General features: G+C 44.9%; 1 protein-coding gene across 6 annotated transcripts in view; it reads right to left on the bottom strand.

Moving 5' to 3' along the window:
- LOC120619205 (uncharacterized) overlaps window positions 1-11,717 on the bottom strand; it is a 47,254-nt gene extending 35,537 nt beyond the window's left edge. For 3 of the 6 annotated variants that reach the window (XR_005657406.1, XR_005657405.1, XM_039883432.1), the window contains exons 1-2: window positions 10,822-11,715; window positions 8,465-8,560 (exon numbers count right to left, since the gene is read on the bottom strand). Coding sequence is in view for 2 of the 6 variants with exons in the window: in XM_039883432.1 (XP_039739366.1) it covers window positions 8,465-8,560; window positions 10,822-10,842 (117 nt within the window). In the remaining 4 variants the exon portion in view is untranslated. Of the gene's footprint in view, window positions 1-3,118; window positions 6,496-6,918; window positions 7,103-8,464; window positions 8,561-10,821 lie in introns of those variants that run through there. The other 3 variants (XR_005657408.1, XR_005657407.1, XM_039883431.1) reach the window with 3 other exon arrangements.
- Window positions 11,718-13,521: the final 1,804 nt, after the last annotated feature.

A 13,521-nucleotide genomic window follows, 5' to 3' on the forward strand; every position in this document is an offset into this window, starting at 1 on the left:
AATTTGATAGTCATTTTTTTTTTTAAATCACATACTGAATTCTCATATTTATTTGGCTCTATTCCTAGACTGTTCTATTACGATTCCAGTCTCCTGCTGGCATTTTATTGTCTTCATTATTGTAGCTTTATGATATATTTTACTACAAAATGGGATTATTGCCTCTGCTGTGGGACCGTTAGTGTCAACGTTAGGGAAATGCAGAAACTCAGAACCTGGGACCATAGTCGCCCAGGACACGAACGAGTTGCATGTGGTATGTACTCTGTTCAAGTTGAGTATTTATCTTATGACTATAATATAATAAATTAAATAATATAATATAATATGCAGGTGTGTTTTGCTAAATTAATAAGCAATCACAAAATGCAGTCAAGCCCATGAATTCAAGCATGTTGCCACATTAGGAAGTTAATAATATATGCTATATGACTAGATCGAATATGTGACCATTTCGAGAAATGGTGAAAGGAAGGGGCATCCGATTCAACACCACATCTATTCCAGATCTGAACAAAAAATCTTAGTAAAGTAACAAACCAACAGCCAACGTCATATTAGCCAATGCCACTGAACAAGAACAAACTAAATAAATCATAGATATTGAAGAGAGAGAGAATACTTTTCTGCAGATGATCTTATTTGACGCCCAGAAAATACATCAGGAATAATAACGAAAAATACAAAATCATCAGATTTTACTGCCTTGGGTTTCTGATTTGTTAATGTCTTTATATAACTTTTTCAGTCTCTTCTTTTGGCGTTCCTTAAGTTTAATATTTTTACATTTTTCAGACTTCTTCAGTAGGTCACTTTGCTTTCTTTTTTATTATTTTATGTCAGTGGTTAAGCTCTGAATTTTCCTTTGAGAAAAGCTCTAGATGTATTCTATAAGTCTTCACCACATCTCATGAATTCTAACATACATTTTTCCTTAGATTTTAACATCTCTGAGAAAGTTATCTTGTAATATCAAGGGCATTTTACCATCACAGTGGCCAGGAAGCCACTCTGATTTGACTGTCACTGAACGAACTGGACCATACGTGTTCATATTTTTACTACTTCAGTTAAGATACAAGTATGGTTGGTAACTGCCATGTGAAAGGTCTTCAAAAGTTTTCTCTATAATTTGGCAATGAAATAAAGTTATTCCGGATGCAGAAATACATAGAAACAGGTCAGTAGGGCACATACAGGAGAAAGGAGAAATTGCCAGATCCCTTGGAACAGACAGAAGAAATTTCAGAGCGATGAGAGCTGGTATGCCTCACACCTGCATGGTGCAGATGTACTGTCAAAACATCAACTATCCATTTGACCTTGACTTCCTGCTGGTTTTGAACTGAAGCTGCTTAAGTTCTAGTTATACATGTTTCCATTGAGAAAAAAAAAATACAACTATGATAAAATAAGAAATACTGATGAAACGCCAGCATTCTTTGTCACACCTTTGAATTATACTGAGAACGCTAAAGGTGACGAGGAGATTGCAGTCAGGAGCACGGGGTAGAAGGGCAGCGGCCATTGCTTGATGATGTTCTGCATACCCGTTATTAGCCCAAAGTCGCTACGCTATGTAGTTATAAGCCACAGAACAATACTTGAGAAGGCGACATTCTTCAAAGACATCATTAGGCGTGTGCAGAAAAATGCGTGAACCCTAGTTGAGCCAGTGAAGAACTGGCTAGATGTCACCTGGAAAAGATGAGCAGGGGAGTCTTCAGGGATAAGCAGGAGTTCCCCGGGAGGCTAAAGAAGAAGTCATTACAAACCAGAGGAAGAGCTTAACAAAATACAGAAGAATCTAAACTCGCTTGGAGAAAGATTCAGTTTGCAAAGGAGCTTCTACTCGGCAAGGGACACGTCACACCCTTAAAACAGAAGTGACGGGGCCACTGCAGATCGTGCCGAGATCTTGGCGGTAGAGCTCTTTGGGGATGGTGCAGCCCGCCTGAATCACGCCATCTGGGCGCTGCCGACTTCCAGTTTTACCCCTCTATTTCTTCCCTGTGCCCACCACGCAGCTTATTGATCATCGAACCAGTATTGTTGAGTTGCAAATATGATTACGTGATCTCCTCAGCTTCGGTGCTGCCCTACAGAACGCTCAGCATTGAGAAGACCTCAATGCAGCCACTGGGGGGGGCCCGGTTTGCAAAGAGGTCCATGAGCCTCGTAGGGGAGAGTCACGGCCTAACAGCATGTGACTGTGCTCCTTTGATCTTCATGTGACGTGGTTTTTCCGCCACACAGCCGGGCTCCCTCGGGTCCCTCCCTCGGCAGCACTGTCTCCGTATTCCATGTCACCTTGACCTCTGCTTGTCTCCGCTCCCCACAATTTCACCCCCATCTATGCAACAGCGAGTAATTAAAAGAATATCGCAAACGTAATATAACATTTCCTCCCAGCAATGGCTTTGTGGGCATCAGCTCACCCAACTCGATTTTGGGGAGGAAAAAAAAAATCCTATTATTCATCTATATAAAATGGAACAACACCATCATTTGGTGGGATCTTATTTTAGGTCTTATTTGACAAAAGCCAAGGATGTTACGCCTTCTCCCTATTCCTACCAAATAAATGAAAACAAATAAACAAACCACAGCTCAATCTTTGGCTCTGGGATTAAATTGAAGCTTTTGCATTAATAGAAAAGAAATATTTGAGATATGCATTATCCGAGATTTAAGAATTTACTTTTTGAGCTGAGAATTTTCAGTCTTTCTGACCTAAAATTAAAGATACATGACCGGATGTAGGAGAGATACAGACAGAAAGACAGCTGGGCATAGAGACAGGCAATAGCTATTTCATAAAACACATTCCTGCTTTTGCTTTAGACGGAAATCTTGCTTATTTAACAGCAAAGGTAGGCAAAAAAATTCTTCTATTTTTTTCTAGATTTACATTATTATTGAGATAACTGGTGGTGGCTTTGTTTTCAAGAGAATCATCTATTTCACAGAGCCAGGATTGATTACCAGTTTGAGCCAGCCGAGGAGAGACACTGGACACTGTAACCCCAATTTACCATGTCACTAATTTGGCAACAAGGGGGTTTTCTTAATGGAGTGAAAGTAAGACACCATTTGTCTTCTATGTCTTTAAAGCCAATTTTTTTTTTTTTTTTTTTTGCTTCTTGAAAAAGAAGCAATGTCACAAATTTCATTATTATAATACAGACTGTCAGAGCTGGCGGGGACATCAAAAGTATCTAGTCCAATCCTCTCATTTTATAGATGAGAAAAAATAAATAAATTAACTTGTTCCAGACTTCACAACAAGCTGGCGACAAAGCCAGAATAGACCCCAAGTTCTGACATTATGCAACTACTCTGCTTAAGACAGCTCGTGGGCCAAGTGGTATCCATTAGAGACATCTGAGTCGCTCTCGCAGCCACAGACTGGGTCACGGTCAAGTTCACGAATGCTTAGGGTCTGTCTTTCCGGAGGTCCATGGACTTAAGAACTACAAATAAAAACTATCGAGTAAGTACTGTGTGAAGGAATTCATAATGAGATCTGAGAGGTGAAGAATCTTGTCACTGACAACGGCTGCCTAGTCAATAGCTCTGAGAAAGAGGGAGGTGACAGAAGCCTGTGTGCATCTCTCAGTTTTCCAGATGAAGAAATGAAGACATGAAAAAATGCAACAGAACCACACAGCTGAATAAGAAAGCGCTCCAGAGCCAAGCCTTCTCTTTCCTGGGCTGCATCCTGCAACCCAAAGCTTGTGTAATTCTATAAAGCACTCGTGATTCAGCGAGGACACCAGCCTCATCAATAAATAATACGGAGAGCTGAGAGACTGAGGTCTCTCGGCAGCTTTACCAAGATCTATTAAAAGTAATATCGGTCCCCTTTCGAACTGCGGCCCTTGTGCTGGGCAACGCCAGAGGTCTGTATTTTATTTGTTCTCGCGTTTTGGATGGCTTCCTTTGTTGGCGCTGGAGTGGATTCGATTACCTCATTTCATTTGGTCCTTTCCAGCCTGTTTCTGTGATTGGAGTGGGTTGGAAATGAGTTCCAAACTCACTGCCGGAATGGGAGGAAGGAAGACTCTCTCAGCAAACTCAGCCCGGGTCCCCCAGGGCACAGAGACTTGCGCCTCCCTCTGTGGGACTTCCTATGCACCCAACCCAGGGCGCCCAAGTTCTGTTCTCTCTAAAACCATGCTCATTCTGTGATTTGGTGTGGTCCACAGGATGCTCTGAAACTTGGCAGGTCCTTTTCAGACTTACTTCCGAGGAGAGAAGCACCTACTGTTTACGGGATTCCAGTGGGTTTAAAAGCCAGAAAATCAATCAACAAATCAAACAGCAACTTTTTGTTGAGCAGCTATTATGCATCCGGCACATCCCAAATAATGAACCCAGTGGAAACAGCCGTGGTTCGGAAGGGCTTTAAGTTTTCCTCACTGACTTCTATGTCCCTGTTCATGTGGAAATGAGCAGGATTCCTTCTCAGACAGGGAGGGCGAACTGACAAAGGTCACACAACCATTTTGTGACAGAAGTTGAAACCAAAGCCAAGTATGTCTACTACACCACAGTGCGTTTCCCATTCATAATCTTCTAAGACAGTGCAATGCTAATCCCCAAAATGACATGTGATTCGCACAGTCCTCTAAGAAATAGCCTGCTAGCTGCTCCCCAGAATTCAAGATGGCCTGCGCTTTGCAGAAAGTTGTCCTGATTCCAGCGATGAGGAGAGAGGAGAGAGGTCCTGCGAAGTCCTGCGAAGTGACAACGCCCCGCTAAGCATGCCTCAGCCGCACTGTATCTCACTGAGTTAAGGATGGGTAATACACCTGTTCCTGGCCGTGGCCCAGCTGTGCTTATATTTCTTCGCTCACCACAGCATGATAGAAATTGTGCAGCTCTCTTTCCTTCAGAGGGCATCTCCTTTTACGATGAGAGCGCTGGCAATCTTCTGTCCGCTCTCCCCCTGGATGCTTATGAGGCTGAGAGGCTGCTGGATTCTGAACTGTGGTCCTGACAGAGATGGAGAGTACCACAGGTGAACCAGAGCTTCTGGAAATGGCCGGAAACGAGCACGGTCTGGCTTGAAACCCTGTGCCTACTTGGGATGCTAATGAGGTTCTAGAAAGAACTAAAAGATGACCCTGGGTGCTCCGGCTCCAACCCTCCACCACAGATTAGCTAGTAACAGAGGCGTGGATTTCCTCAGATTTTCAGCCTCTCTCGGGTCCTCGTCTATGTCTGAATAGGCAGGAATTCGAGTCAAGTCGATATCTGGTGTCATAGGACTGAATTAACACCTTTCCTCAAGCTCAGCGTGGTCCTGAAGGCTGTTTACCCTTAAGACCCTATAAGTCTTACTGTAGAGCCAATATTTATGACACTGAGGACAATAATACAAGATAACGAATGACTACAGGCCAGGCTGAGTGATTCCAGCAATACACGCCTCAGTAATTTGGCAAAGAAACGACATGGAATATTTGGGGTGCATTCTTTTTGGGCAAGGCTTTATTGAGAAAAAGAAACTCGAAGCCAGTGTGAGCGGAGTGTCCAGAGAGGAAGGGAAGATGGAGGTTTCGGCCTTCAGGAAGGAGCGTGTGACGCGGGCACAGGCTGGAGTGGAGCGGAGACGATGTGGGGTTCCCCTCCCGGATGAGGAATTCTCTCCCCAAACCCCAGGGCCGAAAGCGAACGAGAGACCTGCCTGGGAACAGCAAGCACAGTCTGGAGTTGGCGTCCTGCAAGACACTTAAGGCAATTGGATTTTCATTCTGTCAATAAGAAGAGCTTCCTGGAGAAGCTGAAAAGCCAATTTCGATCAATTGAAAGAATTGCATTACATGACGCATGACAGGGAGCTCATTTTCATATAAAGATTTATTACAGCCACTACCTCCCTGTGCGTGATTCTTGTAATCCTATCGAAAAGCAACAATCATTAACTTCGCTAGGCATTATTCTTGGATAAAACAATGCTTTTTATAGCCCATGAGTTGGTTATCTTCTAGTTATCTGTGGACATTTTTTTTTTCTCTTTAAGATGAATTAGTGTACCCTTTGGGATAGGTGGACGGGCACAAGTCAGAACCTCAGAGGGAGACGCACGTAGATATGAATCTCAACTCCCCTGATCATCACTTGTGAGACCTTGATCAAGAAACTGACATTGTCTGACACTTGATTTCCCAGACGATGACATGGATTCCAGTACTTGCTTCAGAGATAATGTCATAGTAAGAAAGATGACATAAAAGATGCATCCGACACGTAGCAGTCACTCAGTCAGCGAGAACTGTCCTAACTCTTCTTATTCTGTAAGAGTTTCCTCTGTTTGTGGGAGTTAGGAGGGGGACGCCATATAACACTCCTCAATTGTTTTTTCTCTTTAATATCTTCCTACTTTTGATTTTTTCTGCTAGTGGGTTCAAGCAACTATTGAAATTAATCCTCAAACTCCACAGCCTAAATGTTCTCCAATAACCCCCAAAGACTGTGAAGAGACCAAACCTAAATCGGATAGGAAAAAAGATAAGCAAGTTATTGAAACCCAAGTCCAAAAATCTTCAGTTACTTTAATACAAGTGAAAAATTTTCTCCAACTATTTGCCCTGACAGAATAACCAGCTGGACTGACCGAATTTTTAACTTATCAACAAGTTGAATTAGAATCGTTATTATTACTGGTTCACATGTGTTGACCAGAAATCTACATGTGGTCCAATCGTGAACATCAGAGAAAGTATATTTTTTTTTCTTTTTTTTTCCCATCTCTGAAGCACTTGATAGCTAGCTGGTCATCAGGCACATGGGAAAAAAGAAAGAAAAAAAAGACAAGACTGGTTTTAGGTGCAAGTGGAGAGATGGAGAAGTTGGCCTCATTTTGTCTCCCAAAGACAACTGTTGACCACGCTGTATAATCCCCTAACACACCTCACGGAAGTCGGTCAGGCGTAGAAAGCACTTTATGAAGAGTCGATGAGACCACGTCACCCTTTGACTCTTGGACGCCTCTTGTGACTGGGGAATCCGTGTGGAAGCTCGGGGCGGACACCGCTCTGTGTCCCCAGCGGAGGCAGAGTCAGCTGAGATGCTGCTGGATGAGCAGCGGCCGCACCTGCGAATCACGTGGGCAGCTTGTGAAAACTTCTGCTTCCCAAGCCCCACCTCAGGCCTACGAAATCCGAATGTCTAAAGACGAAGCTTGGGCAGTGATGTTTTCTAAGAAGCTCCTTAGATCATTCGAAAGTACAGTCAGGATTGGAAATCACCATTTCAAAGAGAGAGAGAGAGAAAAGGCACGGCATTTGGCCCCTTTGAAAAGACGCATACCTAGTGTCGTGAACTCCTTTTTAAAAGAGAGCGGGAAACATGCACTCTGCCTTGAGAAGAGAAAGAAGCATCTTCAAAATTAAGTTAAAAAAATAAATGTAGGACTCCAGAATTCCCTCTCTTAATCTGACTGCACAGCCAGACAGATACCTGTGAATAGCTCACATGCCATTGGTGTCCCAGCAAACATAGCCTCAGAATTGCTGGTGGAGTGTGACACATCCAGACGTCCTAAGAGGGCCACTGAAGTTCCTCGATCAATTTTTTATTTGTTTTTCTGCCACGTGTCCTCGCCTTTCTGGCATTGCTGAGTCAGTCTACTTGTTACTGTGTGCATCTGCCTTGCGTGTTTCCACCTTTCAACCATTTTATTCCTTCTGGAATATCATCGTCTGCCCTGTTAAACCATCTATGTCCTTTCTGCCTTCAAAAACCGGGTCTGACCGCCTCCTCCAGGAAGCCCTCACTGATAAGTAGAGTCTTTCTTATCAGTCTTACTGCTCAGAAACAGGGACGTCGATCAACATTATCCACCTGGGAGCTGGTGACAAATGCAGACTGTCGGCCCCCAAGGCCAGCTCAGTACGCGCTAAGTACTTTCTGAGAGTACTCACTGAAACCTCCCACTAAGCGGTGAGGGAAGGACAGGACCCCTTGACCCCTCCTTTAGATCACGGGGCTGGTGTTTGGTGTGGGCATCTGGTAAGATGACCACTGCAGGGGTGGCTTGTAAGTGCTCTCGGGTTCAGATGAAGAAAAGATGCATGCTAACTTTTAAGAAATTGAGAGGTCATTCGCACACCACGAAATCCACCCCTTTAAGATGTGCAATTCAGCGGTTTCTAGTCCAGTCACCAAATCATGCGCCCTCGCCGCTAATTAATTTCAGAACATTTTCATCACCGCGGAAAGAAACCCCAGGCTAGTTAGACCCAGACCCCAGAGACCATTAACCTTTGTCTCTGTGAACCCGCCTCTTCTGAATATTTCACAGAAGCGGAATCATGTAACCGTGTGGCCTTTTGTGTCTGGCCTCCTTCACTTAACATAACTTTTTTAGGGTTCATCCACGTTGAAGCCTGAGCCCCTACAGATAGAGATTTTCTCCTTGACCAAACTCTACTCTGGGTCCCTTCTGCCATGTCACCTTCTGGACTTCCATGTTTGCATCTGTGTGGTCCAGTTCCGAGTATGCTGCTCTTCTTGGGCTCTTCCTCCCGACGTGCTGGTCCAGAAAACGCTTCTATGGGGAAAAAAACGAAAACAAAAGTAATTATGACATTGTCTCATCAGTTTCTCTTATGGATCGTAGGCCTGCGTTTCTTATTGCCCAATGTCTGAACACGGTGTATCTCATCATCGGCTCCCTAACTCTTCCGAGACCCCCTTTGACCCTACTTTTCATTTTTTATTTAAACAACAAAAAAGCGTGTATTTGGATGTCAATACCAGGTACGATGAAAGTGTTTGCGTAAATATTATTCATCGTCTGACAGAGGTGAATGTGAACAAAATGAGAACTGAAATGTACACAGATTTAGGCAAATTTGGCCACACGAGCACTGATTAGGGATATTGGATAACTAGCCCAAGAAAGGAGAAAATGTAAAATTTGATTAGACTGTATAAAAATAATACTAATGATAGTTATTTACATAAGCTGTTGAAGCATTCGGCCGAATTACAATAATTTTGAGGTAATGTTGAAACATTACCTCAAAACATTCTGATTAGCTTGTGCAGGTGTACGTGCCTCTCGGTAAGCTTGGCCCAAGGCGGCTCAGACTTTGGGTGTTTAGCCCAAGGAGCTTGGACGGGAAGGCCCGAGAGCAGGAAGCTTGCTCAGTACGTGACGATTAATTCATGTCACTAACAGAGGAACCATAAGGGTAACCTTCTCCTCAATCTCCTCTCCTTTCTTTATTTCCCAGTCTAAGATGTCATAAGTTGGTTAAAAATAGAAAAAAAAAACAAACAAACCCTCAAAACATATGACCTAAAGCAAGACAGTCAATAGAATTATCCTTTAATGTGAAGGAACAGTGCTTTCTCTGTTTCTGCCAGTTGGATCCAGTGGTTTCTCCTTAAGAAAACCATGCTATCTCACAAGGTTTCAGAGGTATGTTTTCAACTGGCTGCTGGCCTTTTTAAAAGTGACTTTTTCGTAGGCAGAAAGCCTCAGATAAAAGGAGAAAATGCCCAAGGGAAAATAATATTTCAAGGATTAACGTACCATCTCAGAAAGTCTCAGAAGCAAGAAACGTGGGTTACATTACTCGCTCTAGGATAAAGTCCTGGCTGAAATGCCCACTACGTGCCCCATTAGAAAGACTCTATATTTGTAAACTTCCACAGTGCATCTCCTCATTAAGATAGTACCTCAAAGTCGAGGCAGCAGACTAGAAAAGTTCACTGTGGCATAATAAATAAGATCACTTCTAAGCTAGAAGTGTAATAGGAACCAGTAACATAATGTGAAACGAAATTGGTATTAGTCATCAGTGCATAAGAAACACTATAACTTAGTCGAGCAGGGGATGTAAACGCAGTGTTAGTTCACGGCCCCTCACTTCCTTATTCCTGCCCCTTCTTTCTCCTTCCACAGAAATTACTAATCTTTAATTTTACAGTAAGCATTTAGGCGGGGAAGGACCTGGCAAAATGACAAGCAAGCGAAACCGCCCACGAACACACGCCAGATAACAGGACAGCAGCTCTGTCGATGGGAGCCGAGGGGGTCTGGCGTACGGTCAGCGTAGCAAAGACAAGTGACTTGAAGGACGTAGAAACGTGGGTTCGTGGAGAAGAATGAGACGGCCGTGCGGCCAGAGGGAAGGGCAGGATGGAGCTAGGTACAGACGTATCGTCTTTTAATTCGACGGATGACGTTGGGGATGTTCGTAGTTGCAGAAAAAACAGGAACATTCTTATTCAAAATGCATCGTATTTTATAAAACATAGCATACGTTCACAAGATGGCAGATGATACGATTCTTAAACATGATCGGTAAGACTAAGACATAACTTGCAAAATACTTTTGATATCATGCTAAGCAATAAATAAGAATAATTATATAATTGTACATACGGCACAATGACAGCTATGTAAATGATGCCTAGAAAATAAACCAAAATATTTGGAAATAAACCACATGTTAGGAAATAAACTAAAATATTTCCACTGGACATAAAAGGGATTTTTATTTTTAACATCCCAATTTTTTTTTAATTTTTTCTATTTTCAAAATGATGTTTGATGAGCCTATATTATATTTATAATTAAAATTGTGGATGAGCACAGGCTTCTCCGAAGAGGAGGGGACTCATATACCCCTTTTTTTTTTAAAGATCTGGAATGCACACCTGTCTGGGCCTCACTTTCTCCGTCTGGAGAATGTGAGGCCCACCCGTACCCGCTTCTCTAGATGGCTGTCTAGAAATTGGGACGAGTAAAGTGACACAGATGACGCAGTCTCTTGTTTCCTCTAAGGACTGGGAACTCACCTCCAGACATCGGTAACACATGCGCGATTACACGTCACCCTTCTGTTCTCTCGTGATGCGTGATAACTCTGAACGTGGTCTCATGGTGTAAAGTTGGATCCTCAGCAATAACTGTAACGGATTTAATCCTTCTTCACCCTCTGTGCACTAAAACGAGGACTTGCCTGTGAATAGCGATGATTACCGAAGTCTGTAGGCACTTAAACAGAGACCGCGCCTGGCACGACCCGGCAGAGAGGCCAGTGACGGTTAGGACACGGGACGGTGGGCCTGTCATTTCTCAGACGGCAGGTGTTCAGGCTTCTTGGGATGACGAACATTTCTGAGCCGTTTTCCCAGGGAGGACGCTCGAAGGTGTAAGTAACGAGAACCACTCAGGCCAAGTTTAAGTGAGACAAGAGAACAGGATTCTCCTGGGGAGTATCATAAGGAGTCGGTAATGGCTCAAAGAAGCCACGGACAAACAAGACGCCCTGAGGACGGGGCTGGGGACCGGGGACTGAAAAGCTGTAAGGCATCCAGGCCGTTCTCCCCAGCTCCCCGCTCTGTTCTTTTGGACTATGTTTCCAGTTTTCTCCACTGAAAAAATAGACACCAACTCTCCCAAACGGGCAGAGTGCGCGTCCAGCTACCCAGAGAGAAGCCGACCTCTCGTCTCTTGCCTAATTCTAAATTCCTGAAGATCTGACTCAGAACAGCCCGTCTTGCTCAATTCCCCATTCCCCATCCAGTGACCGGTGACCCAGAGTGCAGTTACGAGTTCCAGACCTCTCCCGGGCTCAGAGTGCTATCATCACGTGACTGGGTAGGGACGAGGCGGCCTCCGGAAAACCGCATATGTGTTGAGAGGCAGAGAGCTGGCCAAACCAGAGAGCCCAGCGAAGAGACCCCAAGTGCTTTAAAGTATGAACTTACCGTTTGCACATAACACGTAGCAACCCCGCCCCCCCCAGTGTAACTAAGCCTCGTTAAAGCAGCCTTGGGTCAGAAAGTCACTTCTCTGATTTTTCCCTCGCTGGTCATGAGAGTCCCAACTGCAGTCGTCAGTAGGGTCCACGTGGACCGATTACCTATGCGTGTTGATGCCCCCCGAACATCGGTGACGTTCAGAGCTTTATACCTGCCGTGGCTAACCTCGCGCGATCGCTATGAGAGCCTAATAGAGTGGATGTATAAAGGAAAATAACTTTGGCAAATTGGAAAGCTATAAACGTGTGAAAGCGTATTAGTGGAACATTTATACTGAGGTGGACCTGACTGACGTCAGACCCTGCGTCGAGCAGAGACGGGACACAGCAAGGAGAATCGAACAGAGCAAAACGTTCACACAGAGAGGGCACAGGAACGTGCCGGGGACATTTGAAGGACGTATTTCAGCTGTTCCATAGCTTTTCGGGACCGCTCTTGCCTAGGCTCGATGTGCTTGCTGTCCTTTACTCTCCCACATCCGGTTTGCACCTTAACCCGAGATTCCAGAAGCTGTAGGCTGCTCCTCGCCCCCAAACACACACCCGTCCCTGGGGAAGAGCTCCTTCCTGCTCCAGTATGTCCCAAACCACGAGCCGCGCCGCGGGCTGCGGGCTGGCGGCGCTCAGGGCTATTCTGGGGCAGCCGGTTTGCACGCTGATAGGGGAGGATTAATGAGACAGTCTGCTCATCCATCGCAATTAGAAACAACACTGGAACTATTCCGAGGCTATTTCTATGCAGGGAACTTGAACTGCTCATCAGCCCTCCTCGCTCAGAGACCTGCGGGTAATTAGGGCCGTGTCAAAGATAGGAGAAGCAGCCCAGAGCAGCCCCATCTGTGCCGGCACCTTGGGCGCTGAGGATACACTGTGCCCTCAGCTGGCACGTCGAGAGAGGTAAAGGGGGCATTTAGCTTCAACCCGGAGGATTTTGGTGTCGCTTAACTAAAGCTAAGACACCCTGGCCTTTCAGCCACAGGTGGGCTGTCAGACACAGTCCAGGGGTGAAAAACCACATTAGCCCCGGTGAACATCCTAACATTTATGGGCTCTGGTTAGCCAAGCCACAGGTTTGCCACCAGCCCATTAAAAAGGACAGCTCAGCTTAGGACCAAGGGGATGACGGGAGTACAGTGTATCTGTGAACCTTATATTTGAAAAACTTAAAAAAAAATTAAGTTTTTTTTCTCATGATATTGCTGAGAGGCTGAGGGGGGAAAAAGGGGGGTATTATCATCTCCATTGCACAGATTTTATTAGCATCTCTATTTTCTACAAATTGGTAGAGAGAGTAAAATTGGATCCGCTGGCAGAGCTCCCAGCAGGTCCCACGGAGCCATCCTGAGCACCTGTGGCCACTTGTCCCCATGGTCATCACCCCTCTGTGCAATGTCCTCCAGGCCTGCCAGTCAAGGTGTGGTCCTTAGGTCAGCCGCTTTTGCGGTCCTGAGACAGTGCAAGAAATTCACCACCTCGGACCCCCGATGTCCCCAATCAGAACCTGCCTTTTTTTTAAAAGAAAATTACCTTTAAGAAGCTGCCTTTTGACAAGCATTAAAGCTTGAGAAATAGCCTCTAGGAGGCTCCCCGCCGGCCACCTGGGAGGGCGGTGACGGAGGCTGTCCAGGTGAGCTCAGCTAGTTTGAGGAGGCCGTGAGGTCATTTGGCTGCTGCATCCACGACGAGCTGTTTGTTTGTTTGCTTGAATTTCCTAACGTCTGATGATCACAGA

The sequence above is a fragment of the Pteropus medius genome, unplaced genomic scaffold, assembly GCF_902729225.1.
Source record: "Pteropus medius unplaced genomic scaffold, Ma_sr-lr_union100, whole genome shotgun sequence".
Taxonomy (NCBI): domain Eukaryota; kingdom Metazoa; phylum Chordata; class Mammalia; order Chiroptera; family Pteropodidae; genus Pteropus; species Pteropus medius.